At 45.9% G+C, this 24,583-nt stretch overlaps 1 protein-coding gene across 2 annotated transcripts in view; it reads right to left on the minus strand.

Annotated features, from left to right (window-relative positions):
- DCC (DCC netrin 1 receptor) overlaps window positions 1-23,390 on the minus strand; it is a 934,061-nt gene extending 910,671 nt beyond the window's left edge. For both annotated transcript variants that reach the window (XM_081929563.1, XM_081929562.1), the window contains exon 1: window positions 22,585-23,390. In XM_081929563.1, coding sequence (XP_081785689.1) covers window positions 22,585-22,675 — 91 coding nt within the window. In that variant the 5' untranslated portion in view covers window positions 22,676-23,390. The remainder of the gene's footprint in view (window positions 1-22,584) is intronic.
- Window positions 23,391-24,583: the final 1,193 nt, after the last annotated feature.

Genomic DNA, 24,583 nt, shown 5'->3' on the forward strand with positions numbered 1-24,583 from the left:
TAGCTACTTAAAAGTCCTCATTTGATGCTTGATTCACATGCTGACCTCCCTTCCCTTTGAATCTTTCCCTCTGATCTTCTCCCTATTGCTAGTTGAAGTCTAAAAGGCACTAAGAGCACTTGGGGGATGGCGGGATTATCTCTACAATATTCACTCTGTTCCTCTCTTAGCTACAAAGGGAGAAAATCGGCATCAAGAATGTCGCAATCCATATTCCTTCCCCCTTTTTATCACTTTTCCCTCTCAAGACTTTGTGAGGCTGATCAAAGGAGCCATTTTAAAGTGGCCCCTTCATTCTCCCCCCCCCTGCCTCCCCCCTTTCTTCTCTTGTCCATCATACTTAATATTAAACCACAAGAGAACATTTGAGTTGGATGGGGCTGAAAGTGAACCAAGATTTTCACTGCAAGGCAAGGCTGTCCGCAGTCAGTTTCTGCATGACCCATAGGCAGAGAGCACGGCCGTACATGTTTGGGCCCCACAGTAGTCATCTTGTTTAGAAGGTCTGTGCTGATGGTAGGAAATCTGTAGCCCTACCACTCCTATCAGCCCCAGCCTCCACGGCCAATAATGGATGATGGGAGTTGGAGTCCAACAACATCTGAAGGATCAAAGGTTCCCCACTCCTGGTCTACTCCATTCATAAAAGGGTGGGAGCCATTAATGCAAATGATGCAAATTTGCATCATTGTGGATAAGAGCAAATATTGTGGGTAAGAGCAAATTTGCATCATGGGTTCCCAGAAGGTTCCCCACGAAGACACGCAGACATTGGCTGAGAAAAGGATCCCTACTCCAGGGGCAGCAGAGAGACCCACCAACAAGCTTTCAATAGGAGATCCATCAGTATTATTATTACAATATGTATTTTTTATTATTTATATTTATTTATTACTATGTATTTTTGTTTTTTATATTGTATTTTTATGTTGTGACCCGCCCTGAGATGGGTGAAGGATGGTATATAATTTTTAACAACAGCAGCAGCAGCAACAACAACAACAACAACGGTTGGTGATTTTAACACTGCTGAAATAGATATTGGCATCCTCACATGAGTGAGAAAGAGGAAGGATAATTACTAAATGAAATAACCTATCCTGTTCATTTAAATCCATCCAAAAGGTTGCATTTCCCAGTTGCCAGTGCTATCAATCCAAAATGGAACTCGGTCAGTTGGAGGGATCCAACACAGACCAGAGTCCACAGGCAGTATTCACTAGACACATAGCAAAAAGGGAATTCCTCCAACAGAAATTGAGCATTCTCAACTATTATTCCTGTACATACATTATACACCTGAGGACCATGCATACCTGCCCTACAATGGACCTGAGACGTTGCATTTGTTGGAAGCTTTGCAAGGACAATGCACTTTTTTTTCTAATTAGGAAAAAGGCCCTAAAACGAAGAGTTGTTTTTTTAAAAGCTCTCGTGAGAATATTGACCTAATAAAGTATGAGATTAGATTAGAAAATCAGGACCTGCAACTGAAACATTGCAATCTGTTTTCACCTCTTACCTAACACGGATGCTCTTATTCAAGGTGCCAGCTAGCAATTCCCTCTTCCATCATGCCATGCCACTCCCCCAAGTTATCATTTTCCCTTTTCCGACTGACACACAACATTCTATGGCTACCGCGCATGCTCAGTCCTCATTGGGCTAAGTTGTTCTGTTTTGGTTTAACTTTGCAAACCTTAGGTTTCTCAGAACCTGCTGACACATCTTTCATTCCCCCCCCCCCCCCGGCAGCGCTCCCATTTTGGCTCAATGTCTGTTGGCACTCCCGGCCCGTGTTCAGAGTTATTAGATTAGATTGCTAATCTAGCATTTCATGGCACCGCCCCAGGTTCTGCCTTTTAATCAGCAATGCTTCTGCAATATCTTTTTTCTGCTGTAGGTGATATCTTGCATTATGCTTGCACAGAAAACAACAGTAAGGTTAAGACAAGCCCTGCTGGATCAGATCCATCTAGCCTAGCATCTCGTTTATAACAGTGACCAGCCAGATGCCTCTATGAAGCCCACAAAGCTTTAACTCTTTCCTTGCCAGCTGGACTAAGCATCTTGGCTTTGCTTAAGCAGCTGTGCTCGTATTAAGGAGATTATTAACCTCACAGTCGGGAAGATTTTGTGAATGTCAGCTGTCTTGCATCTTATCTGCTGTGTAGGGAATTTGTCAGGTCCCAGCATTACGTCGTTGAAGTATTAGTTATATCTTGATTGCAGGCATAATTGAGTTGTATCATATTAATAAAGTTCCATATTAATTCAGCGGCCGTGCTTCTGAGATTGCCAGCAGGAGGAACGGTCCACCCACAAATTCACATGGGAAAAAGCCAGGGATTGTTTTAATGCTTAAAATTAGCACTTTCGCCTCTTGCTCTGACATTTTCTTCCCCCTCTTGCTTAAATGTGCGTGCTGGCTTTGAGCCACCCAAATCCCTTGGCAGGGTTGCTTTGTCTCAGATTGTCTTGATGAATTGGGAGTAAAAAATGTTTTATTTTTTTTATCTTAATCATGCATTGAAATGAATGCACTGGGATTTTTTATTTTAAAAATACAAAATCTGCTTAAGCTTAAGTGTCATTTAGTGTTAATTCTTAAACTATTGCTGAACGGGGCCCAAAAAAACTGAAATAAAAGAAGATTCCCTCTATTGCTGAAGCTGAGGAGTAAGGGAGAATCGTTATGTAGCCAAAATGGCACCACCCATGAAGACAAGGTAGGAAACGAATCCTGCCCCTGCACAGAAAAAGGATGAAATATTATATGCCTGGCTCACCCAGACCAATTACTACTATTACTACTAACAACAACAACAACAACAACAACAACTATGCTATGCTACAAAGTAGCCCAGGGCAGCAAACATAACAATAAAATAAAGGTAAAGGGACCCCTGACCATTAGGTCCAGTTGGGGACAACTCTGGGGTTGGGCGCTCATCTCGCTCTATAGGCCAAGGGAGCTGGCGTTTGTCCGCAGACAGCTTCCGGGTCATGTGGCCAGCATGACTAAGCCACTTCTGGCGAACCAGAGCAGTGCACGGAAATGCCGTTTACCTTCCTGCCAGAGTGATTTATTTTTCTACTTGCACTTTGAAGTGCTTTCAAACTGCTAGGTTGGCAGGAGCAGGGACTGAGCAATGGGAGCTCACCCTGTCGCGGGGATTTGAACCACCGACCTTCTGATCGTGCAGCCCTAGGCTCTGTGGTTTAGACCACAGTGCCACCCATGTCCCTAACAATAAAATTTCTACAAACAATTACAATAGATAGGGAGACTAGTAAAGATCTTTACTGAAAATGCTTGTCTTCAGGATGTGCCAGGAAGACAACAGAGGCAGCACCTGTCTAATCTTTAATGTGAGGGAGTTTGTGCAAGATTTGAACATTCAGTGTGCAGGCCAGGGCCAGCTCAATACAGTTGGTTGGTTGGATTAGTTAGTATTGGGACCACCTGAGAAGGTGCTCTCCCCAGCTACGTAACTGAAAAAAATTCCACATATGATAGTATGAAATGGCACAAGTTCAGAACAATTAAAAGCCAGTGTGGTGTAGTGGTTAAGAGCGGTAGTCTCCTAATCTGGGGAACCGGGTTCGCGTCTCCGCTCCTCCACATGCAACTGCTGGGTGACCTTGGGCCAGTCACATTTCTGTGAAGTCTCTCAGCCCCACTCACCTCACAGAGTGTTTGTTGTGGGGGAGGAAGGGAAAGGAGAATGTTAGCCGCTTTGAGACTCCTGAAGGGGAGTGAAAGGCGGGATATCAAATCCAAACTCTTCTTCTTCTTCTTAAAATTCCATACCAACTTGGGAGGGTGTTTACAGTCCAATCCAACTAAGTTTTGCCTGGTGATACTGGACTGGACATTCAGAAAAGGGACACTGGTGGCGCTGTGGGTTAAAGCCTCAGCGCCTAGGACTTGCTGATCGAAAGGTCGGTGGTTCGAATCCCTGCTGCGGGGTGCGCTCCCGCTGCTCGGTCCCAGCGCCTGCCAACCTAGCAGTTCGAAAGCACCTCCGGGTGCAAGTAGATAAATAGGGACCGCTTACCAGCGGGAAGGTAAACGGCGTTTCCGTGTGCGGCTCTGGCTCGCCAGAGCAGCGATGTCACACTGGCCACGTGACCCGGAAGTGTCTCCGGACAGCGCTGGCCCCTGGCCTCTTAAGTGAGATGGGCGCACAACCCCAGAGTCTGTCAAGACTGGCCCGTACGGGCAGGGGTACCTTTACCTTTACCTTTTACTGGACATTCAGCCTGTGTGGATCTGAAGTAGAGTATTTCACAAAGGTGAATTGTCGAAGTGCAAGGAATATTGATGGATGTATAAGGTTAAGATGCCATTATGATTCCGGATCATGATATTTCCAGTACCAGACTCCAAACTTACTACAGGAATATCTGTTCAATCTGATGTCAGTCTGGCTGCTTGCTGGGCTAGAAGAGATATTACACCTGTGAAGGTAAAAGGTAAAGGACCCCTGGACGGTAACGTCCAGTCAAAGGCAACCATGGGGTTGTGGCACTCATCTCACTTTCAGGCTGACGGAGCCAATGTTTGTCCACTGACAGCTTTCCAGGTCATGTGGCCATCATGAGTAAACCACTTCTGGCGCAATGGAACACCGTGGCGGAAACCAGAGCGCACAGAAATGCTGTTTACCTTCCTGCCTATTTATCTACTTGCACTGGTGTGCTTTTGAACTGCTAGGTTGGCAGGAGCTGGAACAGAGCAACAGGAGCTCACTGTCATGGGATTTGAACCGCCGACCTTCTGATCGGCAAGCCTGAGAGGCTCAGTGGTTTAGACCACAGTGCCACCCGCGTCCCTGTATGTTCATCTGAGAGGGTACTACAACAACCCAGGTTTAGGCCCTGGGAACTGGAGCACAGGACTTCTGCAATGGGGGGTTGTTCTTCATTGCATCTTTTAAATGATGCTCCAATGCTCTGAGGGCATCTGAGAGGAACCACAGAATGACACACACCCCACCCTGCCACAGGAGAAGGGCAGAACGAAGGGTCACATCAGGAACAAAGGGGGAATAAAAACCTGCTTCGGGATCCACTGTCCAATGGATCCTACTGCCTGAGGTGGTCACCTCACCTTGCCTCATGGGAGGGCTGGACCTGGTGTGGGCTCCTATCTGCATGTGGTAATAGGAAGAAACAGGAAGACCAGAACAGCCTCTGTAAAGGGCATGCCTCTGAAGGCATGGATTCAACCATCCCTCAGCCATTCTTCTTCAGGTGCAGATCCTTTCCCTCAGGTTTTCTCCACCTGAGAAGTGGGAGTTTTGGAGGCACAGACTAGACTTGCTGACAGCTGTCCCAGTCTGTGCCTTCAATGGCTCCTAGTCAACAGCCAATGAGGAGAACCCAGAGGGCCCATCCACTACCTTCACACAAAACTTTGTTTTGTGGTGCCTAAGCAAAGTCTCTTGCCTTGCTGCCCCAAGGCCACTTCTAGCAGTTGACTGAGCTGATGTGATGAAATGTTCATCAATGTAACTGCTGGGATGGGGAAAATCTTTCAGTCTTTTACAGGCGGATCTGTTATTGTGAGAGGAGAACCCAGTCACTTAGCTTGGCAAGAGTCTCAAAAAGCAGCTGGCCAAGATAATGAAGGATCAATCTGGGTTGCTAGGAAGTGCAGGGAGGGGATATTGTTTCGTTTGTTATTATGGGATGCATTGGGGAGTGTTTTATATTGTGAACTGTCCAGTGATCTTCAGATGAAGGATGAGATATAGAAATTTAAAGAATATATTGAGCTATTAGATACCAGGCAGAAAGCATGGGGCAGGGATTGTGAGGGATTGCACAGAGTACAGAGAACTGCAGCAGTTTTGGGGGAGCAGTTGGATTCATGCAGAAACAAGCAGAGTTGGATCGCCTTGTAACATCTCACAAATAAAGAGAAACACGGGATTCCATGTGAAGAGTTGTTGGGACTGATCTGGCGGGGAGGGTGTCATAGAAAGCTAAGAAGACTTACCCATCAAGAAGCGAGATGAGAACTTCATTGCATCTCTGAAGCACAAACCAATCAGCAGCAGGAGACTGCCTGTTCTACCCAGATACAACTAACTCCAGTGCCATCTATTGACACTAAAATATATAATGGCAGGAGGGAACATATGAAGCTGTATAATAGTGGGATAGATTGTTAGCCAGCCTTCTGTCTCTGACTGGCAGCAGCCTCTAATGTCCCAGGAAGAGGCCTTCCCACAGTCTACCATTTCAGATTGAGAACAAGTGCTTTTTGCAACTGAGCCAGAAGAACATCTCAAACAGTATGCCAAAAAAAAGTAAGCGGGGCCAATGCAGCCTTCTCCATCCTGCCGATATGCAGTTTTCAACTACTGCTCCTATAAGCCCCAGCTAGAATGGTCAGGAGTTCTAGGAGTTGTAGTCCTAACCTTCTGGAAGGCACTAGTTTGGGAAAACATGGACCAGTCTATGGATGATAGGGTTGCTACCCGTCCCTAGAAAAACGTGATAGTCCTTTTCTTTCTTTCTTTTTTAGAGAATAGTGTCCCCTGTCCTGTATAGACTTCACACAGGATGCCTTTTTTCATGTATTCAGGCTCATCCTCATAACTGGGTGGGTATAGAGTGGTTCCGGTGGGAGGAGGTGTTTGAGAAAGAGAGTTTTTGTGCAGGCTGGGTTGCAGAGAGTGAGAGAGGGGGTTTGCAGTGCAAGGGCCTGCTACCATGGAGTCTTGGGTTTTATATAGGTAGGAGGTGTGCTGGGTGCATTGAGGAGCAAGAGGGAGTGGGTTGCAGCAGCACAGGTCTGTTCCAGTGCTGGTGGAGAGAGATTTCTTTTAGCACTTGCAGAAGGGGCAGGTGGTCGGACTTGGAGTGCAAGAGACAGGGTTGGCCAATGCGCTTGCTCTGGTGGAGAGCAGAAGAGTTTGCAATAAAACACTATAGCCCCCATGTGCCATTGTAATGGATTGCTTTGAAGTAAAGTAATTTTTAGTTCCTTAATTTCCCCCCAACCTGTCCCATATTTTGCCTCACCTTTCCTTTATTATGCCCAATCGAAGGTGGCAACCCTAATGGGTGATGTTTAGCTAACTTTTGCTCAGAGCAGACCTATTGAAATTAATTGACCCAACTTATTCATGTAAATTGGGATGTGGGTGGTGCTGTAGGTTAAACTACAGAGCCTAGGACTTGCCGATCAGAAGGTCGGTGGTTTAAATCCCCGCAACGGGGTGAGCTCCCATTGCTCTGTCACTGCTCCTGCCAACCTAGCAGTTCGAAAACACATCAAAGTGCAAGAAGATACATAGGTACCGCTCCAGTGGGAAGGTAAGCAGTGTTTCTGTGTGCTTAGAAGTGGCTTAGTCATGCTGGCCACATGACCCGGAAGCTGCATGCCGGCTCCTTCAGCCAATAAAGTGAGATGAGCACTGCAACCCCAGAGTCAGCCATGACTGGACCTAATGGTCAGGGGTCACTTTACCTTTACCTTTTATTCATGTAAATTAATTTCAATGAATCCACCCTGAGTAAAACTTAGTTTATACCACCTCGTATCTGTTTATGGCAGGTATCGTGAGCTGCCAACCTGCAGTCGAAACAAAATTTTAAAAAATTCCTTCCAGTAGCACCTTAGAGACCAACTAAGTTTGTTATTGGTATGAGCTTTCGTGTGCATGCACACTTCTTCAGAACCAACCTGCAGGCTTTTGTCTGCCCCCTGTCTCTGCCGGCAACTTTGTTGGCCCCGAAAGCACCAATTTTTTCTGCAGTGAGTGGTATCTAAGTCCAGCCCATGGCAACAACCGGAAGGAAAATTGCATCCTTTCTGCTCTTCAGATGATCAATCTGAAGAGCAGAGAGGACCCTTGAGAGGTATTCTAGTGTGGCTGCTATCAATGTAAGCTAGAAGATCACTTGTTAAGCACTCACCTTATGCACAATCATGCTAAGTGGCCTTCAGTAAGCCACTACTTGCGATCAGCATCAACACTTGGTACCCCGGGCAGTTGCTGATGCCCTTGTACCCTAGCAGGGTTCACAGTAGCTGATACCTTCTCTTTGGGCTTCCCATCAGCCATCGTGGTCACCAGTGTACCATTTTGATTTCCCTTGGGTTACACTGCATCAGGCACTCTTGAGCATCATGGGAAATCAAAATGGCAGCTCCCAAGCACTCATGGAGTACAGCTGCCACCACCATGTAAATCCAGGAGGACCAGTTGCTGAAAACCATGGGGAGATGGCTCTTGTGTTCATGTTCTGCTCCTGTGTTTCCCACAGACATCTGGCTGGTCATTGTGAGAACAGGATGCTGGTCTAAATGGGTCACTGGCCTGATTCAGCAAAACTCTTCTTATGTTCCTATCAACCTAAGAGGGGGTTCATCCACCAAGGGATAGTTTACACATGGCCCCTTCAAACCCAGAGCCAGCCTGGACCACAAATTCTCTGCCTCAGACACCTATCTACATATTGTGATCCACAATGCAAACTTATCTGACAGGGCTCTCACAAGGAATATTCTGTAAGTTACAATGTTTGTGTCATCACCCTCCAACATTTCTCCGATGAAAATAGGAACCTCCTATTGAGTAAAAGTGGAATATTTCAGGATCAAATCAGAAACCGGGACTGCTTCTGAGCTTCTGTAAATCTGGGACTGTCTCTAGAAAATGGGGACTCTTGGAGGGTATGTTATGTGCTGTGTTTCTGACTGGAATCAATGCCATCTCCCCCCGTCTCAAATATACAGGCCATAGCTCGGTGAAGTACCTACTTGGCTTGCAGAAAGACTCTGGTTCAATCCCTGGCGACTGCAGGTAGGGCTGGGAATTACCTCTGTCTGAAACTCTAGACAACTACTGCCAGTCCATTGTTGACAATACTCAGGGTTGCCATACATCTGGGAAATCCCAGAAATGTCTTTTTCGGGGGGGGGCCTACATGCCCATCAGGGGGGGGGGATTTTTACAATTTTAAGCAAATGTCTGGGTCTTGGGAGTGGGGGGGGCCTTAAAAAAATGTCTCACACAGGCAGTTCAGGTTCAGGCTCAGATGCCAGTGGGGGGTACCCAGGCTCTATCTCAGGCTCTGTCTCTGTTTCTCTGGCTCAACAACTTTTTTGTCCAGATTTTTACCTCTGGAAATATGGCAACCCTGCAATGCTGAGCTACTTGGACCAAGAGTCTGGCTCTGTACAAGATGGTTTCCTATGTTCCATAGGATGATAACACTTTGAACCCAGTTTTCTTACCATTCTGATATGACAGCAGTATAAATATGATAGGTAAAGGTAAAGGGACCCCTGACCATTAGGTCCAGTCGTGGCCGACTCTGAGGTTTTGGCGCTCATTTCGCTTTACTGGCTGAGGGAGCCAGCGTACAGCTTCCGGGTCATGTGGCCAGCATGACTAAGCCGCTTCTGGCAAACCAGAGCAGTGCATGGAAACGCCGTTTACCTTCCCACCAGAGCAGTACCTATTTATCTACTTGCACTTTGAACTGCTAGGTTGGCAGGAGCAGAGACCAAGCAACGGGACCTCACCCCATTGCAGGGATTTAAACCACCGACCTTCTGATCATGCAGCCCTAAGCTCTGTGGTTTAACCTACAGCGCCTCCCATGTCCCTTATATAAATATGATAGCAACATGCAATTCACCTTATTTATTTAAAACCTCCATGCCACCCTTCAGTTCATAATTTCCCAAAGTTGATTTACAGTGGTTCATAAACACAGCCATAGCCAACCAACGGTAGAGCACAATTCATATGCAAATCTCTCCTGCAAAGAAAGTTCAGAGAAGCGACAAAGAGGAAAGAGTCACACTAGTTTCACTGGAGAGATAACTCCACAGCTGTGGTGCCACCACTGAAATGGCCATTCCCTAGCAACTGCCTGCTTCTTTCACAGGGAATCTGGGGCAGGCTTTCTAACAGTGACCTAAATGTCTCAGGAGATTGACATGTGGAAAGAAGATCCTTCAGATTACTGAGATGGTGTAAGTGGACTGCTTTGCACATTTCCATTGAGCTATACAAATGCAAAGTATTATTATTTCATTCCAACTGAATTACACCTGTCTCAATAAAAGGAAGCTAGGCAAGGTGTTCTTTAAATACTATCCAAGATGTAGGGTTCTATTATTCCCTGATTAAACCATTTGTATGTGTAAAGATTTCCCCTCCTCTAAATAAAATAAAATACTGCTTTTCTTTCACTGCCTCCATTTCCCTTTTAGCAATCTTTTAGTGTGTTTTTTTGTACCAGGTACAAAATGTGATTGCTACATTTACAATATTCTTTTAAAAGCTTCCTCTGTTTGACAGCCAATTCCCCCCCCCCCTTCTCCCCAGTTGCTTTGGGCAGTCACTTCGCACGGTATTCATTTTTTTTCCTGTATTTTTATTCTTTAAAAAAAAAAAATAGCAGCATATATTGGCATCCCCATTGGCAAATGGTTACTATCAGTGCAGACAGTGACAGACATTTAATTGTGTGATTTATTGTGTCTCTCTGTAACCGCAGATTCCTTTACAGTTCATACATCTATAAATGAGATGGTGCAACAGTTTTAGATTATCCCACTGTAACACGAAGGCTTACACATCAAGCCTTAAACTGACAAACACCATTTAAAAGCAGGGTGGAGGGGGAGAGATTCCGATAGGCCTGCCGTTATCTGTTCCGTTATCTCATTCGAAAATAATATACTCTCCTTTATCGGGATCTTTGTGATGGAAATGTAAAGCTATGATGTATGCCTCTGCACCGCTGCTGCCTTCCGAGGGGGATAAACCACATTCTTCTTTCTCCGCCTCTGGGTCCATAGAAATGCAAGCTTGCGCCGTCTCAAATAAAGACTTTTAGCGTGAGCTGCAATTATTGGCATGCAGCCCGTGTGTTTTTCCCTACATCACGGATGGGGAACCTAAGGCCCTCCAAATGTTGTTGGTCTTCAATTCCCATTGTCATGAACTGGAAGGGCAATGGGGTGGCGAGGAAGAAGATCTCCATAAGAGGTGTAGTTGAGTCTGGGACCCCCCGGGGCATGCCAGGGATGGGAAAGGATGGATTGGGTTTCTTGAAAATACATACGGGATGGCAGAGGATGGCAAGGGGATGGGGTCAGCATGCAGGGACCAGAAGAGGAGGACACCTTATCAAAACCAGAGAGAGACCTGCATCTCCATGAACAAGGTGGGCTCTAAAGTGTTGGGAGCAGTGGCAGAACAAACCAATCAGGCATTTGGGGTAGGACACATGCCTGGGCCCAGGGGTGGGCCCAGCTGCCTGTGGGGGCGGGGCCAGCCAGGGAAGGACACTACGCGGGGCCTCCAAGGAGTCTGCCTGCCTCCTCCACTCAGCCACCCTACAGCTGAGGGGGAGGCGGAGGGCGGACTGTTTGGGGCAGCTCGGAGCCTGCAGGAGCCCAAGACACCATGTCACTCACAGGAGAGATGTGTGGCTCGCTGCAGGTCCCACGGTGAGTGCCACAAGCCATTTTGTCACCCCCTCAGTCGTGATACCCGGGGCAGTTCGGCCCCACCGCACACCCCTTCCTCCACCCCTGGTTGGGAGGAGTGGGAGGGACATTCTGGGAGGCTGAGGCAGGTAAAAGCCCAGGTCAGGGGGAAAACAATGCTTTCCAGGGTTGTAAAGACTGCGGGGATAATAATCGGGTACACACTTCCCACCTTGGATCAAATCTATGCTTCCAGGTGTCATAAGAAAGCTGCAGAGATATGCAGGATAGTGCACACCCCAAATATGATCTCTTTCAGCTTCTGCCTTCTGGAAGAAGGTACAGGGCTATAAAGACTAGGACTAGCCACCTGAGAAACAGTTTTTATCCAAATGCGATTTTGGTTTTAAATGCAGTGTAAGGTGGTCTCTGTGGGAGTATATTGTATTTAATTATGGGGTGTCAGAGTTTTTAGGGGGTTAACCAGGCTGGGATAGCTGGGATAGCAGGCTTGTTGGTTTTTGAATGTCTGATGTAGATTTCTTCAATTTTGTTGTTCTGCATGAGACAATGACAGTAAAGATTATCGTATCGTATCATAGCTCAGGGAGGAGGAGTGTGATCCTTCATCTGGAGAATGCTCAGAACAGGTGAGGTTCACAGGCCTCATCCAGCCCTGATGCTGCAATCAACATGCAAGGTATAAAAGGGAAGCAGAGCTGAGGGGCTGGGACTGCTCAACTCCCCATGTTGATGTCATGGGCGTAACCAGGATTTATGCTGGGAGGGCAGAACCTCAGTTAGTTAAGTATTTGCAGTGATTTACTTGATTGGGGGGAGCAGCAGCAACTTATATTGAGGGTATATCTGCAACAGAGACATGGAATTTCAGTGACAGTTTCCCTCTGTTTGGTATTTGTTAGCCGGTCACCTGCTTACAAATTATTTTTAAGTGTGGCCGGCCTCATAAGAAATGAAACATCAAAGTAGATTTCATCACATTGCTAGTTGAAGCCAGCTATATCTTATGGAAAATCACTGGAGCACACGTATTAAAGGACTTCAGGGGAGATAGATTAGAGAGCAAAACCCAAGTTACAAAGGCATTTTGGACACATTATGCATTTCTGGAAGAAAATCTGGAAAAGGCATACATTTTTATGAACTTTTTGTTCATTTGGCACAAAGAATTTGCTGATTTATTGAAGTCAATGCATGTAGTTTTCCGCCTCCTGTTTCCCTTTCCTCCAACTCACTTCTCCTTTATCTACCCTTTTGTCAGATTCTTATCTCTTAGTCACTGACCTATTCTGCCTCTTCCCTCAGCCACACTGCTTTTGGGCACCTTATCCCTTAGCTTCTGTATCTGAGGTTCCTGCTTCCAGGGGGTTGGATTGGATGACCCCTGAGGTCCCTTCCAGCTCTATGATTTTATGGTCTCCTTGGGACACTCTCCTCTCCCCCCCCCCACCCCCCATAGGGCCCAGTTCTCAGCCAGCCCATCTTTTGAACCCATATGAAGTTTTCATCCCAGCCACACTGACAACTTTCTATTGCCTCAGAGAAAGTGGACTGCAAACATTCCACACCACCACACCATGTCCTCCATTCAGTATCCAAGCCTTCACCACCACAAGTGCAACACAATATAGAATCTATATTACATTATAGACTAATCTCAGAATGACTTTTCTATTTTTCTCTCGCTCCCCAAGTGCAATGTTTACTCCTGACTAATGTCTCAACAGTAAATGCTGTAGCCAGCAATTATGCAATTAACAATAAAGGAAAATATAAATAAATGTTTGAACAATCTCATAATCTTTCTCTTAGGCACCACAAATTATCCAGCCCAACAGAGCAAGTTCCTCACAATCAAAATGGTGAACCGGATTCTGACCTCACCATTATTTAAATCACAAGGCATGTCGATTGTCTACACCTGATTTACATAGCTGTAAAACCAGAGAAGCAGTCATCAGAATATGACCCAAAATTGTTTCTGTTTTTATACACAGGAGAAATAAAATCCACTTAATGTTCCACCCCAGGGATTATTTTAATATAGTCAAGTGATGTTTTTGTGTCTTTGGTTAATTGAGGACATCTCTGTGGAGTTTTGTTAATATTCTTTTTATTCAGACAACATCAACATTTCCCAAAATTTTCATCTATCTAGTTTTCAACAAATAAGATTATTTCCCAGATTGGACCAATCTATGGCTCCTCCCCACCCACTGTAGTCAAATACAAATATTCAAGTCATAGCTTTCCTTCACAATCTACTTTGCATTACCTCTCCAGCTATGTGAAAGCAATCTTTTTCCACTTAGACCAATGTACCCAAGGGGCCAAGAGATAAATCCTGTTTGTTTACATGATCTGCATGCATTTATGATTATTTGAAATGACATACATCAGTATCGGCTTGCAGGATTCAGAGAAGAGAAAATGCTGATTGGATGAGGTTAAAGGGTTGATGCTTTTGAATTATGGTGCTGGAGGAGACTCTTGAGAATCCCATGGACTGCAAGAAGATCAAACCTCTCCATTCTTAAGGAAATCAGCCCTGAGTGCTCACTGGAAGGACAGATCCTGAAGCTGAGGCTCCAATACTTTGGCCACCTTATGAGAAGAAAAGACTCCCTGGAAAAGACCCTGATGTTGGGAAAGATTGAGGGCACAAGGAGAAGGGGACGACAGAGGACGAGATGGTTGGACAGTGTTCTCGAAGCTACCAGCATGAGTTTGACCGAACTGCGGGAGGCAGTGGAAGACAGGAGTGCCTGGCGTGCTATTGTCCATGTGGTCACGGAGAGTCGGACACGACTAAATGACTAAACAACAACAATAGTTAAAGGGTAGCCAAACATGGCATCTATCTAGTAGACTGGAGTTGGTCTCGGGAGATCCAAGTTCAAATCCCAGCTGTGAAACTCTATGTGACATTAATAATAATAATAAATTTTATTTTAATCCTGCCCTACCCAGCCAAAGCCGGGCTCAGAGCGGCTAACATCATATAAATAAGACAATATGCATTATACAATATACAATATGCAAATAACATTCAACATTCATTACAATAATATAGAATAATATTAAACACCAGCATTTCAGGATTAAACAGGAATCCACTCTTAACAGTTGCAATAAGCGATTTCTGAACTCTATTCAATAAAACAACAGCAAGCCACAGTGCACAACATAATAAAAGACAAAATGCGAACCAGAGACTGGAGGGTGGGGCAAGGCAGGTGGAAGGGGGCCTTGCCTAATGGAGTTTCTCCCCTAGCAGTTCTTCCTCCAGGCACAGCTTCCTTATGAGGAGTCCTGGGGCCAGGGGGTGGGGCAAAGCAGGTGGAAAGAGGGCCAATCACAACACTTATGAACTGGAGATATATGACCCACCCATGGCTTATGTTAAATTGGGTCAACAATAAACCAAGCACCATAATCCCCTCTACCAGCTCCCCAAACCACCTACCCCAGGCATTCTCAACCTCAGCCCTCCAGATGTTTTTGCTCTACAACTCCGATGATCCCTAGCTAGCAGGACCAGTGGTCAGGGATGATGGGAATTGTAGTCTCAAAACATCTGGAGGGCCGAGGATGAATAAGCCTGACCCTACCCAGTATGAACTGGGCCACAACTGAGTTCAGCAATATGAGCACATCTGCGAAGGATAAAATGAGACCAGCATGATCTCATTTGAATTCAAAAATCTGCAGTTAAGGATTGGATTTTGATCCAAGATTCACACCTTTTGATTTATTTATTTTTAAAGTGCATTGATTGTCACATTAAGTTTTTACATAGTAATGATTATAGCATGGTTTTTTTTAAAAAAAAAGGATGTGACAAGCCATGCAAGCACTTTATATCTAGGAAGTACCAGAACCAGGAAAACAATTTTATTGGATTTAGCCATATGCACACATTTACTTAATGATCCTTACAACAGCGCCTTTCCACTCTAAGTACAGTTTGCAAAATCACTTGCGACACTCTTTTCTTAAGGCAGAGGAAGTAGCCACGGGGGAGTGGGTGGGGGATGTAATGAAGTCATTTTGTTTTCAATGGAAGGAAAGTAAGGCACCACTCTGACTATTTCCAAGCAGCGGGGAAACACTTCATAAAGGCATTGCCCCCCGCCCCCAACTCCTGTAAAAATGATGTGTGCAGCAAGCAAGCATTTCAGGAGAGTCGATGGATGTGATTATTTCCTGCATCAGCGTTGCTTCTTGGGCTGTGTTGTCATGGCAAGGGATTCAAGCATAGCAGTTGACTCTACAGAATGGTCACTATCAGAGTGGATTGAGAAGCAGAGGAAAGAACTTCAAGTTAACATTTGTTTAGCACTAAGGTAAAGGAGGGACACGGGTGGCGCTGTGGGTAAAACCTCAGTGCCTAGGACTTGCCGATCGTCAGGTTGGTGGTTCGAATCCCTGCGGCGGGGTGCGCTCCCGTTGCTCGGTCCCAGCACCTGCCAACCTAGCAGTTCGAAAGCACCCCCGGGGGCAAGTAGATAAATATGGACCGCTTACTAGCAGGAAGGTAAACGGCGTTCCCGTGTGCTGTGCTGGCTCGCCAGATGCAGCTTGTCAAGCTGGCCACGTGACCCAGAAGTGTCCTCGGACAGTGCTGGCCCCCGGCCTCTTAAGCGAGATGGGCGCACAACCCCAGAGTTGGACACGACTGGCCTGTACAGGCATGAGTACCTTTACCTTTACCCTAAAGGTAAAGGGACCCCTGACCATTAGGTCCAGTTGTCACCAACTCTGGGGTTGCGGCGCTCATCTCACTTTATTGGCCGAGGGAGATGGCGTACAGCTTCCGGGTCATGTGGCCAGCATGACTAAGCCACTTCTGGTGAGCCAGAGCAGCACACGGAAAAGCCATTTACCTTCCCGCCAGAGCGGTACCTATTTATATACTTGCACTTTGATGTGCTTTCAAACTGCTAGGTTGGCAGGAGCAGGGACTGAGCAACTGGAGCTCACCCCGTCATGGGGATTTGAACCGCCGACCTTCTGATCAGCAAGTCCTAGGCTCTGTGGTTTAACCCACAGCGCCACCCACGTTTAGGGGTGTTAAAAGCATTTGCATGCCTTATATCTTGGTAATCCTTACAGCAAGCTAGTAAGGTAGCAATTCACAGCAGGGCAGCCTGTTGACCAGTTACTGGAGGGTAGGAGACCCAAAAGGGTCAAAATTATTATTATTTAGGCTCAACACATTTCAGCTGAAACCTTTGCCAGGTGTATTGGGTGATATCTAAGTCAAGGATGGGGATCCTGTGGACTTGCAGATGCAGTTGTTGGAATGCAACTCCCATCAGCCGCAGCCACGATGATCCATGGGCAGGGATGATGGGACATGTAACCCAAGAACATCTGAAAGGTCACAGGTTTCCCATCCAGTGGGAAAATCCATTGATTTCAATGGGTCTGTTAGGAGTGTGAGTAAAGCTGAGTTTCACCCATTGTAAAATAGATATTAAGAAATAAAATGAAGGTCTCTTCCTTCCCACCCTTTCTTCTTTTCCACCCATGGCCCCATTTAGCTCCTGACAGCAGCCACAGTGGGATGCTTCCCACACTGAACAGATGTCACCTGAAAAGCCTAATCAACAAAGGATCTGTGTGGTTGCAGAGGTGTATATAGGGTTTGGTTGAATTATTCTGAAAGATCACCAAGCAAGGTGCAATTTGTTGAAGATGACTTATCATCAGCAGAGCTTATGGCATTCTTATTATCCTCTTCCAAAAAGGAAAAGGAAGGAAGGAAGGAAGGAAGGCAAACTGTATCATCCCTTCAATTTAAAGTATGTATGTTAGAGAAGCTTTGTCACAAAGTAGGATGAATGGAATGTTATATATCAGGCAGGGGCTGATGAGAGTTGGAGTCCAAGTTTTGGAGGGTACCATATTGGTTACTGCTATTGTATACCATGAGATCACATGCCCCATGCCACCTGAGTCATGAAGCATGCCTGGAGAAGCAGAAATAGATTCTGCTAAACTCACCAGCACAAACAGGAATGTTTTTTTGTTTTACAGATGTACCACTCCCTCAAAATCTGGGAGGAAAAGAGTGCACTGAAATGTCATTTCTGACTGTTAACTTACTCATAAAACTGCCAGCACAAAAAACAAATTTACTCACATGAATGTGTAGCATAGGAAGATACAGCAGCAATAGAGCTAGACTTCAGCTAAAAGCTCAGTGTCATTTCCCAGATGTGCACAGTCTCCTTTTAATCTAAGCCATAAGAGAACTTCTCTGGGAAACGGCATTTGAGTTACAATACATCTGAGCACTACAAGCTTGGGCACATTTATATTTCTAACCAAGTAATTCTGAACTACTGAATAATTCTGAACACTAAAGAAGCAGAACCAAAGCAGACCAGCTGGGATGTTTGGTCTGGAATGGTTTTTTTCTGAGCAGAGCTCAACAGCTGACTACTGGATAAACCCACCACTGCTCCCTTCACTAATGCTAATGCATTAGCAACAGAAAATGAAGAGGCAATAATATTGGCACAGGGAGGATGGGGTAAAATCAGGCTACTCAAAGATGACGGGGGAATTTTGATCTAAAGAACCAGATGAATTGATATAGTCATTAATGAATATCATTGGCATAGTTCATTAATACTTTCCTCCATTGGAGTACAATAACTGATAAGTCAAATCCATCTACCAGCCTTTATGAGATGGTTATAGATGATGCAGACAGCTACAGAAATGAGAGGAGGATGAAAACTCTAGAATATTATTGTAAAGCAGTAAAAGGTAAAGGGACCCATGACCATTAGGTCCAGTCGCGAACAACTGGGGTTGCGGTGCTCATCTCGCTTTACTGGCTGAGGGAGCTAGCATACAGCTTCCGGGTCATGTGGCCAGCATGACTAAGCCACTTCTGGCAAACCAGAGCAGCACATGGAAACACAGTTTACCTTCCCGCCAGAGTGGTACCTATTTATCTACTTGCACTTTGATGTGCTTTTGAACTGCTAGGTTGGCAGGAGCAGGGACCGAGAAACAGGAGCTCACCCCATCACGGGGATTCAAACTGTCAACCTTCTGATCAGCAAGCCCTAGCCTCTGTGGTATAGACCACAGCGCCACCCTCGTCCTCCTTGTAAAGCAGTGGTGGAGTTCAATTAGAATCATAACTTGGAGCCAATCCCAAAGAATATCTGATCATTTCAGAAAAGCTAATGAGCCTCCTATTGGATGGAATACATATTGCAGAACCAAAACAATGCCAGCCACTATATCTACAGATTCTTTTCCATACTTCCCTGTATCGATCTCAGGTTGGGATTCACACAAACACATTTGTTCCTTTATGCCTGTGACATTGAAGAGGTGATTTGTAAAAGAGGCATGGCACCTCCAACAATGTGAGCAGAACGTTCACACCTGACATCACCTCAAAACACCAAGTACTTCTCAATGGAGGCAATTCGCACATCCAGCTGAATGTCATTGAGCGATAGGTTGCCAAATGATGAGCTATTGAGTGATATAAAACGCAAGTGTGAGTTAGCCATCAATAGTGGCATCCACCTCGTGAGCTGCAGATCTTGTTTAATTAGAAGACTTACTCAGTTCAAACTCCTACAGACTTCCAGGGAAGGTTTTGTTACATCCGCAAACTGGAATGTCTCATACGATGAGTAGGGTAAATTTCTACATAGCTCTATGCTGACTAACATCTCAGTCTAAAACACAAGCCCAGAAATTAAGATTGGATCATTAAACTCCAACTGAGGCAGCTGGTACTGAAGAAAACAGAGGAGATCTGAACACAGCTCAGATCATAAAGATGAACAACTCTGTGGAAGTAAACAGTGAAACTCTGTTCTGCTCATTCCACATATTAAGTTTATTTTCAAAGGAACTCTTCCAAAAACCCAAACCCTGAAGGTACATTATTACTGCAACTGAATCTTGTAGCAGGCTTGTAGACTTCTCTGAAGCTGTTACTCTGGAGCAGGGAGCTTTAGGATTGCAGGGTTAATGGTGCATTTTTTGTTCTCCTTTCTCACAACAATAAAGTGAAACTGCCTTACTAGAATTCCTATTTTACAGACTGGAGTTTGCGACCAATAAATAATGACCAACGTCTTCTGCCATGCCCCCACACCCCAAACCACCCAATTTGAACCTATGTCTATGTCACAGAGTAGTCCTGCGCCGCCCCCGTGGCATAATGGGGTGGGATCCATGCTCTTCCCTAAGCAGCACAAGCCCCAACTTTCCGTCAACATTAAACCGAATGCACGGTGACTTGCCCAAGTCATACAACACGTGTGGCAGCTCCCGCCACTCCACAACACAAAGGGCAACTCTTCCTGCATGTGAAATGGATGCTATGACAGACCACTGTTGATTTATATTGCACCACTTGCCGAGAATATGATTGCTCTCCTGCCCAGACACCAGGAGGTTCTCTGGCAAGGCGATGCATCCCGCTCTTTGACTCTGCACCATAATAAGGAAGTGCGGAAGGAAAAGGGATTAAGGGTAAGAACGGGCGGGGATCTTCCTTCCACTTTCAGACAAAGGGGTCCTGAGCATTCACTTCCCCCTGAACCCCGAAGTACCCACTCTATTGTGCGGCACACAGGAAAGGGTTAAATGCAATCCGTAAATGCAGGGGGGTGATTCCCCCCCCAAAAAAATCCCCGATCATTTCTTTATCGCCTGCGTTTCCAAACTGCAGAGCGGAGCACACCCAGTCATGCTCAGGACGCTGTGTGCACCAGACACTCGCTTCTGGCCCGCGAAATGGATGGAACCTCGTTTGTGTGGCCAGCTTGTTCATTTGTGTTTTGTACGAAAGCATCCTTTAGGCACCTTGGAAACAATAGGAAGGGAAGCGGAAGAGAAAGGACTGTGTGAAAAAGAGAAAATAACGTTTATTTCTCTTGTAACGCCAACGCTGAGCAGTGCTCATTTTCGGAAAGTTTAAAAGGAAGCACACACGCGAATCTTGCATCTCCAAAGCAGCGCTGTGCTTTAGCTAGAAAGGGGGTAAAGGACAAAGCTACATTGTGCCGCAGATCTGTAAGCCCTTTGTTACCCATCAACAAAGTCTTTAAATGCCCTGCTGAATGGGAATTTCACCAAGCGGCAAACTGGCTACTTGGCCTTAATAAGGGCACCTCCTACTGGTCCTTTCATGGAGCGAAATCCTGCTTTCTTCCTGATCAGTCCCCTGCTAGGATGCTGAAGGGGGAGAAAATAGCTCCCGGAGGAGCGGAGGGGAAGACATTCAAGCAGATGAGCGGCTTGCCTTTGGCCTCTGCCCATTCAAGTGGCGCCCAAAGCTGCGCGTAAAACAAACAGCCCTGGGCCAAAATTTGCCTACAGGTGAAACGAGGGGAGAGGGAAACTTTGCCTGGTCTTGACGTACAGAAACCCAGCAGCAGCAGCAGCCCTGCCCCGTCGCCACAGCAGTCAAGCATGCACAGAAAGTGTGGGCCACAAAGGCAAGAGGAGAAAGACCTCAGCAGCAGCAGCAGGGAGCCAAACATGCAACGCCAATTCCTCCGAGGCGGCGAGCAAAACGCACCACCAAAATCCACAGCACGAAGGACCGCCTTTCATGACTCCCCTTTTCACTCCTGAGCACCACAGCGTGCTACACCTCTTCTGCTCGTCCTATAACCCGACCCCATCTTCCAGTGCCTTCCCCGTACGCAGATATGTGTACATATACCCGCACCCACCCACCCATTTCTGCCCACAGCCGGCAAAGATGCTTTGCAAGTCCATCATCTTTTCAGAGAAAGAGCATCACACCAACATGTTTCCATGCGCCATCCGTTCAGCCGGGAACTCGGGAGAGACGCCTATTCATTCCCCCATTCTGGCTGTCTCCAGCGCGCCTTGTGTGTGCATAGCGCACAGACACGCACGCGCACGGAAAGAAATGAGCCTCGATGCATTTAAAAGGAGCTTCTTACGGTTCACCTGTTAAGCCTTAGACAATCAACGGAAGCGTTATCTTTCTTGGGCCCCTCTAAAGGATGCCATTTCAAATATTTGCAAGCGACCGAATGACACCGGAGCAGAGTCAACTTTTCATTCTGCATTAGGCTGAAATGTTGCATTTTTGTACATTGGTGGGGTGGGGATGTCATGTTCGCTTCTGTTCTGGGTGGGGTGGGGTGTGGGGAGAGAAATCAGCATGCATTGTTCATCAGTGGCTTATATGACACTCCTAAGGTACGGCTGGATTTGTAGAACGGGATCCGCTCCTTCCGAGATTGCCTGCTAATGAAATGCTACTGTTGATCATCCAAAGCAAAGCAAAGGATCGCTGGAAGCGAGCATTCCCCCTTGCCATCACACACCCGTCCCCAAGCCCTATTCGCTGCAAATGGCACCACTACTTTCCTCAAGACTTCCTGAGAAACCTCTCGTTTCATTCCAGGGTTTTATTTTATTTTATTTATCCTGTTCTTTCATCTCCAGCTCTTCCCAGTCTCCTGAGAAACGCTGAACAACACCATATCGCTTCCCTGTCCTCTCCGATTCAGTAACGCGACCAGCTTTCCCATTTTTAATTAGAAAAATGTGTCTGCCAAGTGCAAAGAGAGGCGTGCCCTCCAGAATATCAATCAAATGGAGTTTGGAGACACTCTACGTGAAATGTTTCCTTTTTTCCTGCACACTCTACCTTACGGACAACCTCTTGCATTCAACATAACAAGAGGAACAACAACCCAAAAACACACACCCCACAATTTCTAAAGCTGGTGATCTCTCAGCCCGGAAGAGCAAACCACTAAGCAGAACAGAAAAATCACACCATCATCACTTTCTGCTATATTTCCCTTTCGATTGGAGGCTTCCTTCCATCCTGACTGAATTCTCCTTAATAAAGACCAAAAGAGGATGTTCTTAATGGACTTCCCTGCCCAAGTCTCTCGCAAAGCTCACAGCAACTCATCCAGCTAGAAGGCTGTTCAGACAGCACGAAATCACAAATCTGCAAGCATCTCTTTGAACTGTCCTGCTTCATCCATTAAAGCCAAAAGGAAGAAGGGAAAAGCAGGAGAAGGGTTGGAATAAACCCACAAATGACTTACCAGTGACTGTAAGGTCCAGAGTGATGACAAAGATCCCAAAGAGCAGGAAAGCCAGTTTTGGTACCCAAACACATCCAAGGCTATTCTCCATATTTCAACCCACACCTAAGCGATATTTGGGTCCGGATCACACAGGCAACAATCCCGGCACGTCTCCACAAGCCGCTTCGGTCTCCTCCCTTTTCGATGGGGTGGTCGTGGGGTTCCCTTAGCTCTCCCCCCCGCCACGGGCAAGGTAAGTGGGTCGGAAGGCAGAAAAAGAAAAAGTAAAAGTAAAATGTAGTCCCCAAGCCAGGAAATGTCCAGAAACTAACGAGGAAAAAGAGGAGAGGAGAGAAAAGGGTCTCCCAGCGTTTGAAAACCATCCATAGGCGCGCGCGCATACAAAAATCCTGCAAAAAAATTAAAAAGGCAAGGAAGGCGCATCAAAAGCGTCGGGGCTGCTCCATCTCTGCTGGTGTACAAAGTAAAACGCAATCAGAAACGCCGACGATCCCGTGCAAGACCAAACAGCTGGGCTAGTATTGGTAATAGTGTTATTATTCCTCCTTCTTGGCTCCGCAGATGTTCGCTGCGGGGAGGGTGGCAGAGAGAGGGGCGGAGAAGGGGGAAGGATGCGATGGTCTCTCACTTGTTACTGGTGCTGTCCACCAGCAGTATGTGAGAGGGAAGAGTTAGAGCTGTAACGTCCATTGATCCGGAGAAGTGGAGGGCTGGGAGGGAAAACGTGGAGAGCGGAGAGACACGCCGACTGGATCGGGGGAAGAAAAGACTCTGCTTGGGGAGAGCGAGCGAGAGACAGACTGGCGAGAGGGAGAGAGAGAAAAAGGCAGTCTGCTTTGCCTCCAGCAGCTGTATTTGCTGAGCCTACATATGAATGAGCAGGGATGCCCTCTGTAGGCAAAGCGTGGGAAGTCACTGTTCTCAATGGGCCTTAGTAATACAGCCCAGACACCCGGCTGGTTGCAGTTAGGCTGGGCTGTCCCCACCCCCCGCGGCTGGAAAACTTTGCTTTGGCTCTCTTGGTTCAGTGTTCAGGAAGATCTCCCGAAAGACTCTAAAGCAAGAATTGCACATCTATGTGCATGGAAGTGTGCATGTAATAATAATAATAATATATATATATATATATATATATATATATATATATATATATATATATATATATATATATATATATATATATAATAATTATTATTATTATTAATTAGCAGGGCAAAGCAGTTTGTGTATTGCTTGTCCCTTTATGGGTTTGCTTGCTTAACCATCAGGATCCCACCTTTCTCTAACAGAGACTAGAGCTGGCTTAGGATGCAAAACCAAAAGGCCATCTCCCATTTAAAACAGTTTACAACAGGGGTGCCAACTTGAATCAAATATTGGGGGGTGGCAGGTAAGCTCCGCCTCACATAATTGATCACATGATGTAGTGCATGCACACCATTGGAATGGCAATACCCATCAACTTTGGGGAGGGCCAGCCCCCTCAACTGTGCGGAGGGCAAAGACCCCCTCAGGCCCTAGGAGTTGGCTCCTACAGTTTACAATATAACACAAGCACAAGAGTGGGTTTTTTAAAGGCACAAGGAAATTTACAGGAGCAGAAAGTAATATCAATGCAGGCCAAACACTTTAAATGTATTTTGATGTATTTTAAATCTTTGTTGGAAGCCTCCCAGAGTGGCTGGGGAAACCCAGCCAGATAGGCAGGGTACAAATAAATTTATTATTATTATTATTATTATTAAGCCCACATTTTTGTTCAGAGAGCAGTGAGTACAGGCTTTTGGAGTGGGGTGATTCCACAGAATATATATATATATATATATATATATATATATATATATATATATATATATATATATATATATGCAGGTTTTGGTGTCCTCGGGTGTCTTCCCGTGTAAAAGTTGGGGTGTCTAGGCGACGTTTCGACGAGGTCTCACTCGTCATCTTCAGGCTGGTGCTTTCGGCTTCTTGTTACTGGAACAGAGCAGGA

This window comes from Podarcis melisellensis (assembly GCF_964234715.1).
Source record: "Podarcis melisellensis genome assembly, chromosome: 11".
Classification (NCBI taxonomy): Eukaryota; Metazoa; Chordata; class Lepidosauria; order Squamata; family Lacertidae; genus Podarcis; species Podarcis melisellensis.